Genomic DNA, 19873 nt, shown 5'->3' on the forward strand with positions numbered 1-19873 from the left:
TTTCTCCTTTATAAAAAGAAGCTGCGGTGCCACACCTCATCTAAGCTTTTTAACTCTTTTTGTCATTTATTTCATAGCTTCAAAACAAACATTCTTGTTGTGTACTTTACTTTTCTTGTACAAATCTTTCAAACTATATTTTTAATTATTATCCAAACAGCTCTTAGTAAGTACTCACTAAAAATCCACAGACTGAAGCTCAATGTACACCTACAACAGGAATTAAATTCTGGTAGATTTTGATATGGAGAAGTTCTAGCTTTTCTTACAAGCAATAGACATCTCAATTGAATTTAAAAATAAGTGTTTATCACTATCAAAGCCTGCTAAGTTTTCTTTAAAAAGTTCTTTCAGACACAGAAGTCAGAATAAGAATGTTTAAACTATATGATATAATTAAAGTCAGGCTGTTTGAGGTGCTTATTCTTGACTTATACCAGCATAGCATGATCTGGCCATGGAAAAGATTCTTTGTGTGTGTGTGTATACATGTATATATGTATTGTATTTTATAAATAAATCTCTTTACTTTTAGGAAAATTCCTGATGGTTTAGCCCAATAAAGCATATGAACTGGTTACCTGCATCCCAGCTAGTTTTTTGACCTTTACTGTAAACCACATTTATCTCCTCGTTTAACTTGTCAGGCAGTTAATGCTAGAAAAATTTACAAATGCTCTTCTATTTGCATCCTTGAAACCTTTTTTTCCCCTTTCCCTCTATCCTGAGAGTTTAACTATTCTAAAGTTTGTCTTTCAAAAGGAAGAAGCTATTCATCCTAATATATCTCACTCCGAGTTTAGAAATAAAAATATTAGCACTTGGTTTCAAGACTTGGTACACATTTGCCACCTAGAGGCAAAATGTGAACACCAGATCAGCATTTCTAGGAACACAAGAAACCTGCATTACATCCCCCCTCTGTAATAACACCCAACTCCTAATTTTGGAGTTGCCAGATGTTTTAGTTCTTGTCGTTCTTACTTTGCATTTTTATTGCAACTTGCCAAATAGCAAGGCCATGCAGAAAAGGTTTTATTTTGCACTACAGGGAAAGGACTAACAATGCTTTTGCATGATTGCTTGGATGTTCCCTTCCTTCTGGTCACCTCTGTGGATCTCAACTTTTTTTTAAAAGTATTTTTCTTTTGAACTATATCTGCAGATTTAAATGAAGGTTATGGATCAACAGAATGACGCATTCTTTGTATAATAACATCATCCACGTGGGAAAGACAAATTTTATTCAAATATAAGTGAGTCCAAACCCTTCCTGCTTTTATAAAGCTTAAATTAAATTGATAAATAGATTTCAAATTAACACGAAATAAAAATCTTTAAAAGACAGCTATTAAAAATTCCCTGACTCAGTTAAAGCTATCCCATTTAGCAGAAAAACAACAACAACAACACTTACTCTTTAAACTATTTTTTTCTTACCTGCGCTCAATTTCCAGGATGTTATTATTTAGCATTTGAAGAAAAAAATTAAATAGACTGGCACTTGTCTCATTGAAAGTTAAGCTCTAGAAATGGGACAAAACAAAACAAGATTTGTACTTTAGAAATATGCTGAAACTAAAAATATAGTATAAACTGAAAAGATGCATATTAACCTTCCTGAAAAGTTAGGCTGTAATAGTCTAGTTAAAATCTCTAGGGTAAGAAACAAAGCAAACGCCTAAAATAAAAATCTAAATATACACCCTAAAAAGCCACTCACATCCAATAGATGAACGATGGAGGTTTTAGTTGGTTTTCTTTAGGAGAAAAGCGGTTTTGATTGGTGTTACTTGGGAAGTAGTCGAATATAACATCTAAAACACTTTTTAAAGTGTTTATTGTTGTACTGTATTACAGCAATATATACCTCCCTCTTTTAGTCACTTCCTATCCAGAGGATCAAAAGAACTGCCCTGTTCTTTTTGATTCCTCAACTACTGATAAACTCACTTGCCAGTTCTGCTGCAAAATAAATCCTTTGCCCAACATTAGCAATGATCCATGCATGACAGCTAACTCAGTATTTATGAAGCTTTCTGTGTTAAAAACATGTAGTAAAAGCTTCATTTAGAGCACTTTAACAATGATTTAGATCCCTTTAACAATGATTGCACAAGAACTAAAGCAAAACAACTCCCTATGTGCATAGATTAATCATCTGACAAATGCACCCAGTTTTTGAAAGTTATGTGAGAACACCGTATTGAAATGCTATCACAATGTATTCAGGGCATGGAGATCCATGCTGGCATGGCATTTTTCTCTTAACACTTTTTTATTTTTTAAATCTCACACACACATATGAAGAAGACAGCTGCTGTTCATTTAATACCTAACATCTAATTTAGATGTCCACTGGAAGGAGAACGAAACAAAATACACATCATGCATACAGCTGGTTTTCATTTTCATCCACGTACTCATTAGGCTCTCTCTGTATTTTGCAGGATCTTGAAAATGTGCACCACTCACACTGTACACTCTAGCCCTACATAGATTGTATACTACCATTTTACTTGTATGTTAGAAGCATTAATTACTTCATAATTCTCCACTGGCAAGTGAGGAAAAATTTGACAGAGTAGCCTGTGAGGAAGAAAACAGTCTACTCATCTAGGGCTCAGGATGAGCCCCTTATTTTAAAGGGGCTCTTTAAAATAAGCTGATTTTTTAAAGTCATTTTTCTGTTAAGTGAAGTTTGCTATTTAGGGTGCCATATCTATTCCCTTAGTTGCTTAGCTTAGAATACACTTTTCAGTTTATTTCTGTACATTTTGGACAATGCATGCACTGAAGCCTTTCTTTACTTCATTTGAAAACTCTTGCAACAAGAAATGAAATTCAATAGGAAAGAAAAAAAAAAAAAAAACGATGGTTTACATAGAACAGAATAGGACAGAAATGAGAAAATCCGGGAGAAGTCCAGAATGACATTTTGTCAGGGTTCTTGCCTCAGGCATCACTTACACTGAAAGCCTGTTGGAAACATCGAATTTTTCTGTGGAGAGTGCTTGGTAACTACAAGACAGGTCATGTCACCACATAATATGTACATTCATTTAAACAAGCAAACAAAAAGGAACCCTAAATGCTCCTCTGCTACTTCTGTAGCTTTCCCTTTCAGATGAACAGAAGCCTCCTAATCTTTACCTGTTCAACTATTATTGCATCTCGCAATGAGGTACTCTCATGAAGCCGGGACACAAACTGCTTCATGTCTGGCATAAAATCCTTGAAAGTAGAAACCTGTATATTAAATAAATAAATGACAAAAGCAAAAGAGGAGATTCATTAGCAGACAGAATGTATTCAGTGAAAATCAAAGACCTGGCTCTTACTGCATTGTTTTAATCTAACAGATCTGTTATTGTTAAAACAAAATTTCTCCCTCGTGTCCCTCTGTTCCCACAACACATTTTTCTTTATTTATTCTTAGTAACACTGAAGCATAAAAAGCAGTTTTATTCCCTCCAGAAAATTTCCAACAGTATTAAAATGTTTTATGAAGTAATTACCTATTTCAAGTTTAGACACACACACACAAAAAAAAGCTATAAACAAACATATTCTTTGGACAGAAACATTAACAGCAGCATGTAGAAGAAAGTAGCAAGTCATACATGTCTCTTATATAACTTCCTGGTTTTTCCACTTCCAGTGATCATAACCACTGCATAGCGCCGTATGCAGTAGACAGTTTTTTTCTCGGGTTTTAAGACCTGTGAAATCACTTCCACAAGTTTATCGTGAGGAATGCTATCAAAAGCCCTGGACACATCGGCCTAAAACAGAAGAAATAGCTTCCATTATGCTCCGTATTTGATGTTCCATATTCACCAATATCACCATAAATGCTGTGATAGTATGGGGAAAAAAAAAAGTTACTGTTATAGTATACAACCATGGCTAAAGCAACATGTAGGAGTGAAATTACATCATTATTTCCAAATGTGTGACAAAGCAAACACATTTCTTAACTGAAGATACTTTCCTCAGCCATCAGTGAGTTTTCCCTTGCAATGGATAACCATCAGTTTCAGAATAATCCTTGTTATTAGCAGAAGGTAGAGCAGGTCCTACGCTCATCTGTACTGCACAGCACTTTTTTTGTGATTAAATACCAGTGGAGATGAAAGGTAACATACTGCAAGTTGCACACACAGCCCTAAAACTTACACTTAGCTTTCAATCATTTAACTGAAGTTTACTGCTAACATTTTTATATGTTTAGATATTTTAAGAAACCTTCCTCTCCATACAATCGTGAAGATAACATCTTATAGGCTCCTGGAAAGCTGAAAACCTAGATGTTTTGCCTCTTCTAAATCTCATGTTGCAATCTTAACTTTGCTCTTTCTTGTCATTCTCACAATTCAAAACCTTCTGAAGAAGCAAAAAAATGCAAAAGAAGTATGTCAATAAGATGATTTTTTCATTTGAAAGTTAATGAGACAATTTCTGAAAATAGTTTTAGGACATGACACCTGGAAGAGAAGCCTCACTATATTATCATAGGTCTGTGTTATAAATGGCTCAGTCTTCAAATTAGGATTATAATCAAAATTTACAATTTATTAAAGGAATAGAGGTAAGCAAACAGCACTGGGTGTAGCACTACTGCAGGAGAAACAAAGCAAGCAATTAAGTATGCACAAAAACTGACATAAAAATAATAATAATTATGCACTTACATCACAGCTATTCTCCGTTGTTAAAGATCTGCACTAGTTGACTCATAAAATGAGGTTGAATACTGGATTAGAAAAGGCATACCTTTACATAGTAGAAATGAGGAATTTCTCCATCTGATTTGAGAACCTTTTTAACAAACGTCTTCCACGACTTGTAGATATCATCTCTCCCAAACACTGAAGAGCCGATGTAACTGGTGTTTATAGTTCGTTCATAATTTAACACACTAAATAAATTTTTAAGTTGCATGTTGTAGTGATTCATCTACAGAGATGAAAAAGAATCACCCTGAAGTGGGTTGAAAAATTCTAAATTCCATGCAATACAGACATTTCTCATTTAGATGAAATGAGAGGGAATTTGTGTATTTACTGAACTTTTCTGGTCAAATACAGTCTTCAGAAAGCCTGAATATAGTCGTAGTAACTACTTGGAAGTGACAAAACAGACTTAGGATTTAAAAGTATCCCCCAAAACATCCCTTTTTTTTTTTCTGTACTTAACTCCTGGAAAACAAGGTCTAACAGTCGTGGACATAAATGGATTTCAGCAAATAAAACCACCACCAATTCTAAAGTAACTTTTCTTAATTATCATCCATTCTCTCTCCTGAAGGTTACCACCACCACCACAAGAACATGTGCCTAAGACTTTAAGCTAAATCCGTTTGCATCATCTGTTGAGCCTTTGGAGACAATTTATGTGGGTACTTTAGCAAAAATTTAACTCTCTCAGATATGGGAATAGTGAAATACTAATTTAAGATGAAAAAAAGTAAAAAAAAAAAACAAAAACCTGCGCACTTGCATGCTAATGAATGTTTAGAACATAGAAGTCCTCCAAATTGCATACACAGAATATAAAAGGTTTCTTAATCTCAATGGTAGCATCGTCATCATGACACAAACGTACTGAAATTGCTACATATGGAAGCTTAACAATTCATCTGAAGAAATTTACTTTTGCACTGAAAAAAATCAATTAGAGGTGTCAGTGAAAAGCTGGAAAAGCTAAAGCACACCAAAAATATTTAGTGTGCTCCTGTGTCGTGGTTTAACCCGGCCGGCAGCTAAAGCTAGTTTGGGTCACCTGTCCTGGGTCTGTCCCCTCCCAGCTCTTACTGCACCCCCAGCCTGCTCGTTGGCAGGACAGAGCAAGAAGCTGAGATGTCCTTGGCTTGGTGTAAGCACTGCTCTGCAACAATTAAAACATCGGGGTGTTATCAGCACTCTTCTCATCCTAAGCCAAAACACAGCATTCTACCAGCCACTAGGAAGAAAATTAACTCTGTTCTAACTGAAACCAGAACATCCTGTCACTGACTGCAGAACAACATGATCCAACTTTACTGTTTTGCATAAGGTACGTAGTTATGTTAATTCATTGGCTGATCTTGCTAAATATTTTTGACTAGTCCATAAAAAAAAAAAAAAAAGACAGCTGAAATTTAAGATACGTTCCTGAATCCAGTGATTCTGGATTTCAGTGATTCCTGAAATTTTGTTATCTCTTTTCTGGCATAGGGCGTGTTCCTAAGAAAAAACAGCCAGAAGGGTAGAGATGTAGCTCAAAGATAAATAGAAGCAGCAAGAACAAATTATCAGGTGAGAAGCTCCTCCCTTCTTTCTTAATGAGCATGTCCCAAATGGTTGCTTTAACACCTTTTCACTAAACTGATGGCCATATGGGTGCGTGTGGGTAAATCAGTAAAGGACAAATGAGGCTTTAGAGTTCAAAACCTAGCCTGAACGAGGCCTGAGAGACTTGGAGTCACAGTATTCACAATGGCCTCTTGCTTTAATATTGGTAGGAATTCCACACAGTCTCGCAACTTCCCAAAACAAATCTAATCCACAGAGCTACCAACATCTTTGCAAAGCCTGAGGGTCTGCTACAATATCTGCAGAATGCAGTAAAAAAAATTACATACTCTCAAACTGAACAGATCACTAAGAATCCTCCCCACACCCAGTGCTTCAGGCTTCCCATTAAATATTTATGTATCTGTGCGTATATATAGAAATACATATATACATACACACAAAGATTCAAACAGAAAGGGAAGAAGGATGAAAAGCCATTACATAAAACCCTTAAACCAAAACAAAATTTACACTGATCTGAGGACAAACTCACAGAACTGGACTTAATTCACCACGTTTTTTTGCAGCCAAGTTTGAGAGCTGCCCAAGAGCCAGAAGTTGATTTGCTGGATATTTGAAAGATTATCTCTTGACAATTCATCTTGACGCATTCCAGTGCCGAGCTATGGAAGCTGGCAAAGTCTATCCCTACAATTCCAGACTGGTTTGCAAATTCCAAAGCCGGGAACACTGTCAGATAGAAAGAACCTGAGGCTGGTCTTCCTCCTACACTTTAAGCGCCTGGAGAAAACTGGAGAGCAGAGAATAGCTGGATATGGGACAGGATGAAAAACTGGAACAGACTGCAAGATAAGAGGCCATGACAGAAACAAACTGTGCAGCCATGAAAGTTTTGGATAAAAAAAGAAACAAACAAAAAAAACCCACACTAATTCCAGTAGGTTGTAAGCCCCAAATTGTTGAATATGTTTTGCACAACACACTTTTTTTTTGTGCCCGTCTCTGTCTCAGAAGCAACATAACACTATTACAGCCTTTCTTGGATTTATGAAAATCAGAAAATCATTAGCCACGCTTCGTGATGTTTTCCTATGAAGCCACTTGGCCACCTACCATGGTTGACTTTTAACTTTTTTTTTTTTTTTTTTTTTAAAAAAAAGTGCATTCAGGTCTCGGGTCATCCTTCATGCCATTCTGTTACAGGAGCAACAGAACCTTTTCCAGCACTACAGCCATTCCCAAATTAACTGTGTGCATGCTCTGAAATCAGACTGCGTGATAGCCACTGAAAGACTATGATGAAAGTAACCACTTCAGAACAGCTTTTAGTTGCTGTCCTGAAAGCACTGTCTGGGATCACACACTGAACTAGGAGTACTAAGTAGCCACTGAACTCTCACCCATCTGAGCAGTGTTTCATCTTGTGCTCTAAATGGGACACAGCCTTAAGGAAAAACAACTAATTAAGTCATGGGAGAGTGTGGAATTGGGCTCCCACTGCATCTTGCAGTTAACTGGCCTGTTGAATGGGTTATTTTGTGAACTGCCATCAACATGCACAATCAGCATTCAGGGAAACCCCAACAGGCCAGACTCATCTGTCCCTCACCCTTACACAATATCTTTGAGTTTTCTGTCCTTCTACCCCCACGAATGGCCAACATCCACCACAATCAGACACAGTTAGCAAGCTGAGAGATACAGATGGAAAGAAAAGAGAGAAGACATGCTCACTGTGCAGGCCACGCCACTCTGCTAGACTCGTCTCCTTACAGCAGGCTTACAAGCAGAAGTATGCAGTTCTGGAGTTGGAGGGTAATGAAAATTAAGCAGTGGGAAAGGAGAAGCTATGCTCAGTTGCAATGGGTAGGCACATTCTGTCCTTCTGATTTCAGCATCTCAGTTCACCACTAGTTTCATATTAACGACAACGCAAAAACCAACTCACATCTAACAAATCCACATAAAAAAATCAGAAAAATAAACACCTTCTTTGCTCTGCTTTCCTTGCTCAACGTTTGTGCTTCAACAACACCGCTCATTCTGACGATGGGTCTTAGTCCAGTGACTTTGGGAATGAAACGGAGCTTTGACGCCATAGGAAGGTATTTTTTTTGATGGATCGCTTCCATCTCCTCTGCAGTTAAAGGACGTAGCTTCACTTTGGAAAAATGCTTTCTAAAATACAAATACGCATTGAGTGTAAGCAATAGGAAATGCAATAAAAGTTAAAAAGTTTCATCTCTTAATGGTAACTGAACCCAGGCATTTTACTAAGAAGATAATCACAAGTTTCTAAAGAAACTGCCATGGAAATCTGAATTTCCAAACAGTTCCACGGTTATCTTAATGACAATGTAATATAATAATAGAGTATATATTTCTTCATGAAGAAGATTAAGGTAACAAAAAAATAAACACACCTAAATTAACACAAAGATTTATCCACAAATCAGGCAAGTATATTTGAACGTTATGATTTTTGTATAATATAAAACTACAGACAGACATTTTACATGGTTTCGAAAGCTTGAAAGATATAAACCAAGTTGAATCGGACTTTTTTAATACTATGTAAAGAGAGACCCATGGCAGGACTTAGACAGTGTAATGAGCTGTTCTACTCCTGACATTTAGGAGACCTACTACCTATTAAAAGATACTGAGAACTGAGATACTAGATAAAAAAAATGAGGGCTTTTAGGTACACGGTAACAGGATTCAAAAGAATTGACCTGATGAGCAGGCATCAGCTAAAGTAACCAGCAGAAAACAATAAAGAACTGAAGACTCCCAAGTCACAAATTTATCTTACTGGGAAATGTGCTTGCCCTTCACAGCCACCCCCTCAGGATTTACAGCTCAGCGTAGCTTAGTCCAAACCAATACTCTCCTCCCATGCAGTAAGGCAGGAAAAGGAGGTGACACAACAACCTTGCTTTTACTTAAGATGGTTAAAGTGCCCTACCTGCCACAAAAAAAGACTTGGATAAGTGTCCTACACTGCTTGCATTGCTCAGAAGGAAAGGATGTGCCATTTCACAAAGCCCTACAGCCCAGTTGTTAGGACACCCCCCTGGGAAGTGAAATGAGAATTCAAATCCCTGAAAGGCAGAGGATGCAACTCTAAATTTGCATTCATATTTTCCATATCTCACATAAGTCCACAGGCTGCTTTAGCAAATGGATGCCATGCTATCACAAAAGATGATGGATGGATGGATGGATGGATGGATGGATGGATGGTGAAAAACTGGTAAGCATGCTCTAGGAGACATCTGAGAAGCCAAGCATGCAGGTGAAGCACACAAATATTTTTCTCTTGTGCACGCCAACACAAGCCACATATAAGCCAGGTGCTCAAGACTGTCGGGGTCCAAGTGATACAGTGCATGCCAAAGGGGACATAGAGGCATCCTGGTCCTGCAAGCTGAGCAAGTGTTTTGGATTTGTATTCAAACTTGGAATAAAATTCCCAAAGTACAGAGAGTACATACGATAGTATTAGCTAGATCACTAAGATAAAATAAACAACACCAGTTCAACAGAAACGACCAAATCAAACCTTCATCCCTTTGCATTTAAGACACCAGAATGAAGAAAAAACAAAACAAAACAAAAAACACACCACACCACAAAATCCACCTCTTAAAAATATGATTTCCTCTGAAAGTGAAGATCATGGCCAGTTATTCACAGATCTTAACATTACTGCCTCTGGTCAGTTGTGGAGCTTGATGTCATTTTGCCTTCATCAACACCCACTGCTTATTTCATGGCATTTATGGCAGGGCTGGTGATTTTGAACACGCACTGATGTAGTGGCCACTGAACCATCCCTAGTTTGTCCTCACAGCACTGCTAGGGGTTTGTCCTCTGAAGACAATGCAATGCAAAGGCAAACCCATGAGTGAAGTCCTGGTCTGTTTCATCCATCCTCTCTCCTCCAAAGGAAGACAAAAGTAAGTGGGAAGGCATCAGTGGCTACGCCTGGCCTCCTGACAGCAATCTGACCATGAGCAGCTCCAGCTGGAGAGGAGGAAGAACCAAGACAGCTGCAGAGCAGTCATCAAGGAAACAACTGAAGCCAGATACTCTTTCCTCCAGGGAAAATGGAAGCAGCTCAACAGCCTGTGGCACTCAATCATCAGAAGCTCTGAAAATGCTGCTTGGGAATGAGGGGATGGTGCCCAGAGAGTCTAGAAATGGTCAAGGCAACACAGGCAGCCCTGAACAGCTGTTTCCCAGCGTCTCTAAATCCCAAATTTTCTCCTCCCATGTGAAACAGGCAGCTTGCCACCTGTCTGAACGCACTCAGCTGGATCAGTAACCTCACGTTACACAGCATGCTCTGAGAACAGAGTGCTGAAAGTGCTGGTTCCTGCATGGTGGAAATACTCAGGGCAGAAATAGGAAGAAGCACGATCAACACAGATTAGGGTCCCTTGTGGTCAGAGCACCTTGTCCTTATGCACTGGGTTTCTTTTTGGGGAGGGGGAGGAAATTGGTGATCGGAAAGAAAGGGCTAAAACCAAAACTACTCGTTTTCTTTTAACCATACACCCCATTAAAAAGAGCATTATACCTAACCCGTAAGATTTATTGCTAGGTGGCACTTTACACACAAAAAAATTAGCTTGTAAAGTACATTAAAACTACATAAACCACTCATTACAACACTAATGCTGTTAGTTTGAAGACAGGACAAACAAAGTATTCCAGGTTGAAAACTGTGTTCTGCTGCTGCTGTTTAATTTGCTTACATGGGCTGTAACTGCAAACAGCTCCAGGGCCCCATGAAGTGCAAACACACAGGCAAGGCAGTTGCACGGGAGAGATACCAGCGTCAACCTCAGGGAGCATGGAGATTGTAAAAAGCATTAAAAATTACCAAAAAACACAGACAATACTGGAGATCAACAGACAAATGTAAAAGCTGCACCATTTAAAATGGCAGAACACAAGGCATCAGGTGCGCCCATTTCCAGCAGTTCAAGAGCTCTCCTGGACACCAGCAATTTACCATGAAATCCCGAGGGATGTAAACTCTGGAGATGTACACATAATACTGTTCATTGAAGGTGCCTTTTGATTTTCGTTATTTTCTCATTCAATTGCTTAAGATTTGGTCTTAAATAAGATGCTAAATAAAGCACACACACACGCATTTAAGATCAAATAAAAGCAGCATGGAATTCCACAGCTGCACTAAAAAAAAGAAGCTGCAGCTTTTAAACCCTTCAATCTTATAGTAATTTAAAAAAAAAATCCCCATAAGGCTACTGTCTGAAATAATGGACAGAGTATTGCAGCAGATTTCATTTTTTTAATTGAAGCAGTTAAAGAAAATTCTGTGTTTTTTAAATTAGCTTTCCCAAGGTTACTTTGGGATGCTGCCACTATGCTTTACTGATGGTTAAAAGGTGTAAAAATTTGACTTACCAGAACAAAATCCTTCTCATAATGGATTTTATCATTGCAAAGGTCTCTGTTCTCCTACCAAAGACATTCCAATTTGCCTAAGTTTTCTCACAAAACACATTTATGGATCTACAGGCCATGCATATTACCAATACAGGTCGATTCTTCCTTTGGAAAATTAAGCAAATGGGAGGAGGATAAAGGGGCAATAAGGAAAAGCAGAGTTGTAACTTTACAGTGCAAAACATGAGACTTCCATACATTTCATTAAAGTTTGATTAGTTTTCTAATTTTACCTAATTCCAATGTCCTGTAACTTGCCCCAAATACACTTTCGGTAGTAGAAGAGCATGTTTTTCTGGAACATGGTCTCGGTGACATAGAAAAATGATCTGAGCAACTGAACAACATACGTATCCATCAGCCAGTATAGGAATTTAGCCAAAATTTCTTCACGGTAAAGGTGTTCAGAGGCAGGAACAAAGTGATTACCTTCAACAAAAGATTGAAAGGTAGTTATAGCAAATAACTACTTATATTAGTAAATAAATAAATAAATAAAATAAACAGAACATACACACGCTCATTTCTTAGCATGAGGTTAATGGAAAGGAAAAAAAAAAAAGCAAGAACAACTCCACAGATGCAGCTCTGATTTTGCACTAGTATTAAATAACATGACCCAAGCTTAATGAATAAAGATGGAAACTAATTAGCAGTGATAAATGGATGCACATAAAACAAATACATGCTACCAGCAGCCTGCAGACTTACTTTCATTGCTTGTGCAAGATCTTTAATGCACAATGTCAGGATCATTTTGAAGGGAAGGATAAAATGGAAATAAAGTCTATTAGAATATATATATATATATGTATTTAATAAATATGCAAAAGAATTAGAATTCTTAGGTATATCGTAAGAATAATTGAGAGGGTTAAACTGGGCTGAGCTGGGGAAAGAGGTATTTCAGACAACCTATATAAAACATTGCTGCAGTCAAAAAAAATCAGAGTAAGTCTGTCAGCTCTCGTAATATTTACATGGCATGAAAATTACGAGGCTAGAACATTTCTAGCTGCTATCAAATTTAAGCCCACAGGCTTTTTTTTGTGATGTCTAAATGCAGGCAGGCCAAGTATAGAGTAAAATTCTACCCTACAAATTCAGAATTTTTGCAACTTCTCACTGATACTTTTCTAATTAAAAGTAGAATTTGGCATAATGCAACAGGATAGTTAAAGAGACTCTGCAGAAACATCAATTAGCTGCACAGCACTAATCATGATTACTGCACAAATGTGTTAAAAACAGCCAAATTTGGACACAAGAGAGCTGAGGATTAAGACTGAAACTTAACAAAGGGAAATAAATTTCCAGCCCTCTACCCTGCTTGATTTTTGTGCTCTTCGGGGCGGAGACACTTTCATGTATATACGGCACCTAAAAAAAAACTGCCATAAAGAGATGAAAGTGTTCACTTCAGCAGAAGCCAGAAAACATCAATGAAGAACTCTATGGCTCTTAGAAGATTCAACTGAAAAGTCATAACGTGCAGGCCACAAAATACACAAATTAAATCAGCATGTTAAATAGCTGTACTGGAACTACATCACCAGCTTTCTGATGTTTTGACAGCAGCTGTCAATTCCCTGAACTGTAGTCATGATTTACAAGAAACCACCACCACTTCTTTAGGAGAGAAAAATGCCTGCAACGCAGCAAAGCAATTAAATGTGCATTTAAACTTCAGGCACATGGGAGTAGTTAAAAAAAATAAATAAATAAAGTTAGGCTTATGTGTTGCTTTTCCTGGAACCAGACCACTGAGTAAGATGGTATTAATTTTTTTCAAAGTTAAGGCATTCCAAGTAACTACAAACCCAATGCTTTTTTACTGTAAAAACCCTTTTGAAGTATTTAACTCCTCAGCATTTTGAAAAGCACGTTTCTGAGCCAAAGTTTCCGTGTCTGTGTATTTGGAGAATTAGCAGTTTCTTATAGATGTGTACCTCCCCGACTTCTGACATCAGGTCTCAAATATCAGACTGTATTTTCCTCCTTCATTACGAAGGACCTGGAGTAATTTCAGAACCTGACTGAATCTTTCTGAAAAGGAATACCATTTTCATCCCTGGTTGCTGCAGGATCCGAGTATATTGCTAGGTAGGAATAAATTATGTAAACGTAGCAGTTAAGGAAGTGCACTCCACATTTCACAGATGGAGAACAGAATGTAATAAACGTAAAAAGAAATAAATTACAATATCCATGAGATCCCGCAGCAATCAACCACAGAACCACAGCTTCAGCCCAGAATTATGTCCTAGGACATTGGCTTCAGAAAGGCTTCCTCAGGGAAGCAAAATTTACCTCTCACCACCTGTGATGACTGAACAGGAGGGATTCACACAGAACTCGGGGCAATCAGCTGGCACTCCCACCCTCCTGGGAAGGTGGCCAGCCCTGATGACAGCTGCACCACCACCTGAAAGCTGTGATTAATAAGGGTCTCCTGTTCCCAGAGGAGGGCTCTAGAAAGGTAACTGATGGTTGGCAACCACAGGCATTGCCTAGGTCCCATACCCACGTCTTTTTCACAAGGTAGATGTGAGGGAGAAAAAAAAAACGCGGTGGGATGATGGTTTACTCCCAGAGATACACGTGACTCTACAGGCATCCGGATTTGCTTTTAGCACTTTCTTATCACTTATATTAACGAAAAGGCAGACTGCATTTGCTCCTTAATGCTTAGGTGACAGTTATGGTAATTTGGGGAGCAGAAGGGAAGGAGTTTTGCTGAAGGTCCTGGTTCTAAATTCTAGTTTCTGTCTGAAACTGTCATCCAATTAAACACAAACGAAAATAATGAAAACTTACGTTTTCAGCACACAGAAGGCAGGTATAAGTATTCCTCCACCATCAGTTAATGGCAAGTGCTATGAGGTTTGCTCTTGCAGCTCCAGCTATTGGCAGTGAACCCAACGACTCTGCACCCAGATTCAATGCCCTCCCCTCTGCACCTTAGACCTGACCAGCCACCCGACCCCCCACCCCTTAATTCTGCGAGGTTAAATACCTTTGGCCAGACGAAGCCACATGCAGTCATTTACTCTCATCTTCCACATCAACACCTGCAAGGAAAGCTTAGCGTACTTCCCCATGGAAATGAAGGCTTTCACGTTCTTGAAGAACCGGCGCTTGTTATGGTTTGAACCCCAGAGCTCGGTGGGGATCACCCGCTCCACGCACTCCCTCACAAAGAGGTACACCTGGAAGTGGCTGCAGTGCTCCTTGAGAAGCTCCCTGAGGACTGAATCAGACGCCTCTGCAGGGATCTGCTCCTCACCCCCCGGCTCCCCGCACGCAGATGCTGCGAGAGGAGCGCGTACACTGCTGGGCACGTTGGTGTGACCAGATTCACATCTGCTGCTTGCCACACGCTCAGCAGGCTCCTTCCCAAGCTGTTCTGCTTGCTTGCGAGCCTCTGCTTGCCCAGGCAAAGGTGCCCGACTGAGCAGCTTGGCTTTTCCCAAAATGGTGTCAGATATCCGAAGAGGGCAATTTTGTCTCAAGAAAGCTACGTAAGGGAACTTTCCATGATTCTTTAAGAGTTGTTGAAATATACTTCTCATTCTCCAGAAGCGTTTGGGAAGCTTCTTCTTTCTCTGTTTTTTCTGTGGCAGACCTTGGTTGCGCTTTTGCCCAAATGGATTTTGGCTTAAGAATATCGTTTCTATTAGCCGCTTTACACCTGCCTGGCTACCCTTCAGGCGATTCAATAGGAAGGATTTCGGGAAACGTTCCCCCCAATACCTGCGAGAATACAGAAACTTCCTGTCAATGTATATTGTAGATGGCAAAACCCTATTTGGTACCTCCTCTGCCAGATGAGCTAGGGGACTTTCCTGCTTTTTGTGTCCTGAAGAACTACTTTCCGCCGGTTCGATTGGTATCCAATCCAACCGAGGTATAGGCCTGCGTGTCTCTACTCCCTTCCTGCTGGATCCTGCTTGCATTTCAATGCTGGGCTTTAAATGTCTGTTACTCTCAGCTCCTTGCAGGAAAGAGCTTTTGTCTGCCACAGACTTCTTCCCGCGATGAGAATTGTGAACTAAAGAAGGACGAGACATATCACTGTTACTTCTTTGAGAAATGTTTTTTTCTTTAGTCAGACTTACAGAACGTGATGCTACACAGCCGGTTCCATACCTCTTGGGAATGCTCTGGTTTACATTAGGAGCAGTATTACAAGCCTGTTCCTCCCTCTCTTCTAATCTTGCTCTCTTAGCCGTGACTTCCAGTTGCTCCCTAGCAAGCTTCCTTTTTAAGGATGGTGCTGTAGCTGACAAACCTGCATTGGAGCTACTCTGTTTTTCCAGAGCAGCGGACCCTAGGCTTTGTATATTATTGCTGGTTTTATTTCTCACGCTGGAGACATTAGCTTCAAGTCTTTGCCTGCGTTTTGACTGACGTGACTTTGAAAGATTCTTTCTGTGAAACGTTAGCCTTTTCTGGGCATACTTAAGCAAGCTACTACGTTTGTGCTTTGAAAGCCGCTGTTTAACAAACGCTGGGGCTGATTCTACATTTTGTGAAATAAGTTCATAAATTGGTTGCCCACAGACTTGGTAACAGTTACTAGGGGGAACCAGCATAAAGATCGCACAGTGTTCCAATAAATACATCATCACGTCATCCCCTATCCTGCTCAGCAGCGTTTCCCAGAGGCCACTGATACGCATGGTTTCTGTTGCGGTGTTGGGCAGGTAGCTGTACACGTTCGAGAGCGGCATGATTTGGAAGTGAGAACTGTTTTCATCCAGCAAGGAGTATCCATAGGTGAGGATGTTCTTCTTCTTTTTCCCACACAGCCTCTGCATGACTCTTGAGATGACTTCGCTCTGACTAGATAACTGAAGAAAGAAAGAAAAAAAAAGGAAGATTAGTTTTTAATCAACGACTCTTCTACAAATGACGGCGCGTGCTTTAAATAGCCGGGCACACCAAATGCACGCAGCCCCCAGCCTTCAGCTTCAGGTTAAACCTTTTCAAAGCAGCGTTACCGATTCGCAAGCACAAGACTGAAGTCTACGGCAAGGTGTTTACGTACAGCCACCTGAGGCGACCGCTTTCAGGAAGTCTTTTTAATGCCTGCCCTTTTGATCCTGGCTCTTGTGCCCAGGAAGCACCCGACACTTTGCCTCTTTGCTCTCTCAGCAGCCCAGGCTCAGGGCTTCCAGCTCTCTCTGCCCCTAACCCTGCGCTGGCGCAGGCTCTACCACCAGGGCTGAGGCCTGCGCTTCCTTTCACGCAAAAATAAAGGAGTTTTAGCACAACAACCCAGCTCACAGCTTCACAACAACACCCCACAGCCGGGCAGGGACCGCACCGCCCCGCTCGGCAGCGCGGCCCTGCTCACCCCCGCGGTGCCTCCCAGCCCTTTGCTCCTCTCCCAACCATTTCTCCTGCCCCAAGCAACGATTTATGAAACACTGAAGAGGCAGAAAAGCGGCCTTTCTCCTTCCTAGCTGCCCCGTGGAGCCACGCTTTGCTCTTCCACACCCGACCCCACAGCAGGGGCTCTCGGGGCAGGAGGCGCCCCATTCCCTGGGGGCAGCCCCCCCCCCCCCCCCCGCCCCATACCTGCTCCAAGCTGAAGGGCCGGGGGATGTCGCGGGCGCCGTGGGGGACACACACCACGCACTGGGACACGAAGGTGCGGTAGGAGGCGGCGTCGTTGTCCCGCACCACCTCGGCTTCCTCGGCGCCGCTCTCCCCCAGCCCCCGGACGAAGGTCTCCAGCGGGGCCACCTGCGCGTAGCAGCCCCGCAGGGCGCCCAGCACGGCGCCGAAGGGCTCCGCGCCAGCCATGTTGCGGTGGGGACGCCCGCCACCAGTGCCACCAGTGCTACCAGTGCCACCAGCACCGCCATCACCAGCAGCAGCAGCACCTGGGGCGGCCGCCGCCGCTCCCCTCCCTTCGCCCTCCCGCCTGCCCTCCTCCATCGCCGCCCCCCTTCGCGCTCCCCCGGATGGAGGGCTACGGCCGGACGCCAGCTTTTTAAAGAAGGCGTAGCGTGAAAAAAAAAAAATAAATAATAATAATAATAATAATAAAATAAATAAATAAATTAAGAACGCCCTCTCTTCACAAAGGAGCCCCCCGGGCGGCGTGCTGCGCTGCCCTAGCGTGGTCGAGGAGGGGCGGAGGCCGGGGCGGGGCGGGGCGGGTCCAGGTGGGATGGGGGCTGCTGTCCAGCTCCCCAGTGCTTCCCCCCACCCTGCCTTCCCCCACAGGCACCAGCACTGGCTTTCATGCCTGCCTTCCTTCCTTCCTTCCTCCAGCACCGGCCTCCCGACCCCCGGGCTGAGGGGAGATATTGTGGGGAGGATGCTGAGGGAGGATGCTGAGGGAACTGCTGAGGGAACTGCTGAGGGAAATGCGCTCCCTCAGTGATTTCTCTCCTCCTGTGCCCTACAGGCACATCATCATGGCCATTCTCTCCCTCAAGAGGCTGAGGGACCTCTGGAAGAGATGTGCGCTTTCCAAAGCATCCAAGGGTGCTGTGGAAATGTGCTGCGAGCACCGCGCGTGGCAGGGTGGGTGCAGCAGACCATGGTCGACGTGGGAGGTTGCGAGGCAGGAAACCAGCCCTGGTTTCGGCACAAACGCGTGTCTGGCACAACATCTGGCCAGGCACTTCGTCTTTGATTTCTCAAGCGGCTAAGCGGCGTCTTTTCAGTGAATAATTCATGCTGCGTGTCTTGGGGATTGCCTGAGCTACAGTCGACACGGGTGTTGAAGACCAAGTTTTTGATTGAGTCGTGCTAGTTTATTAAGGTAGATTTCCTGTGGATGAAATCAGGAGGATTCACATCCAAGGAACCCCTCTTAGGATCTGCACTTGGTAGAGGGTCTGTCTGAAATTAGAGTAATTGTAGAAGAGGTTATGATGAAGATGAGCAGAGTAAACCCTAAAAGTAACCAACTGGCTGGTCCCGGGGTCTTGTCAAACTCTGGAATGAAAGATCTGAATTGCTCGTGGTAGTGTAACCTACTCAAAACTTTTCTTGGTATCTAAAGGCTTCACGGTGACAATATTCACACAAAACCTTAAAGGAGGGTTGCAGTGGAGTTTTGGGGAACTGCAGGTCTCTAAGCCTGATGCTTATTTCATGTAAAGTAGTAGAAATAACAGAATATATGACTAATAGACGCTGGGAGAAATGCGAGTTGATTAGTCAATGTCGGTGCTATTAAAAGGAAGTCCTGCCTTAGAAGAGTCTTGGTGCTCTATAAAGGGTTGAGAAGTCATGGAAATTACAGTGATCTGGTTGGTATATTTTACCTGAATTTCCAAAAGCCTTTGTAAGGAAATGTTGTAAAAGAAGAGAAAAAATAAAATAAAATAAAATAAAATAAAATAAAATAAAATAAAATAAAATAAAATAAAATAAAATAAAATAAAATAAAATAAACCAAAACACTAAAAAGGAAGGTGCTGATATGGATATATTACTGTTTAAAAGGTAAGATACAGAGGTAAGGATAAATGGTCAGTTCTTTCAACAGAAGCAGATCACCACTAGAGTTCCATGTCAGTCAGCACTGCGTAACTTTCATAAATGATAACCCAGAAATGCTGTATGAAAGCGGTAAGCAGTAAGATTTGCTGATGGGATGAAGTTATTTAAAGTATCAGGGACACAAGCAGACTAGAAAAGTGTAGAAGAACATCACAAGACTAAGTGATTGAGAAATTACATGGCAGATGAAATTAAATGCTGTTAAATCAAGTGTGGTGTAGAGCTGAAATGCACTTCTAGGTTTGTATGTAAACTGGTGGGATCCGAGCTGGTTGTTACCACTCAGGAGTGAGATCCTGAGGTTCCATGAAAGAAGTCAACATTGCACTCAGCAGCAGACAAAAAAAACAAACAAACAACAAAAACAAACAAACAAAAACAAAGAAACAAAAAACCTAAGGAATGATAGGACACCATTATGCCATTGCATTGGAAGGGCAACAAGCTGCTGGTATGTAAGGAATTTGGGCGGCTATTGCTTGTCATTAGTATTGTTGACAGCAGCGGAGTGCAGAATAAATTTAGTCAAGTCTTGGGCTGCAGTGTGAACTCCCAGTAACCTG

The 19873-nt window shown here is 41.1% G+C and overlaps 1 protein-coding gene across 2 annotated transcripts in view; it reads right to left on the reverse strand.

Annotated features, from left to right (window-relative positions):
• Positions 1-17837, reverse strand: part of TERT (telomerase reverse transcriptase) — a 31891-nt gene extending 14054 nt beyond the window's left edge. Inside the window, exons 1-8 of one of the 2 annotated variants that reach the window (XR_011092816.1) lie at positions 17367-17837; positions 14800-16636; positions 12017-12212; positions 8288-8477; positions 4777-4959; positions 3624-3785; positions 3154-3249; positions 1441-1526 (exon numbers count right to left, since the gene is read on the reverse strand). Coding sequence is in view for 1 of the 2 variants with exons in the window: in XM_068671211.1 (XP_068527312.1) it covers positions 1441-1526; positions 3154-3249; positions 3624-3785; positions 4777-4959; positions 8288-8477; positions 12017-12212; positions 14800-16636; positions 17367-17729 (3113 nt within the window). In the remaining variant the exon portion in view is untranslated. The remainder of the gene's footprint in view (positions 1-1440; positions 1527-3153; positions 3250-3623; positions 3786-4776; positions 4960-8287; positions 8478-12016; positions 12213-14799; positions 16637-17366) is intronic. The other variant, XM_068671211.1, reaches the window with a different exon arrangement.
• Between the last annotated feature and the right edge of the window lie 2036 nt (positions 17838-19873).

Source organism: Anas acuta, chromosome 2 (genome assembly GCF_963932015.1).
Source record: "Anas acuta chromosome 2, bAnaAcu1.1, whole genome shotgun sequence".
NCBI classification, from domain to species: domain Eukaryota; kingdom Metazoa; phylum Chordata; class Aves; order Anseriformes; family Anatidae; genus Anas; species Anas acuta.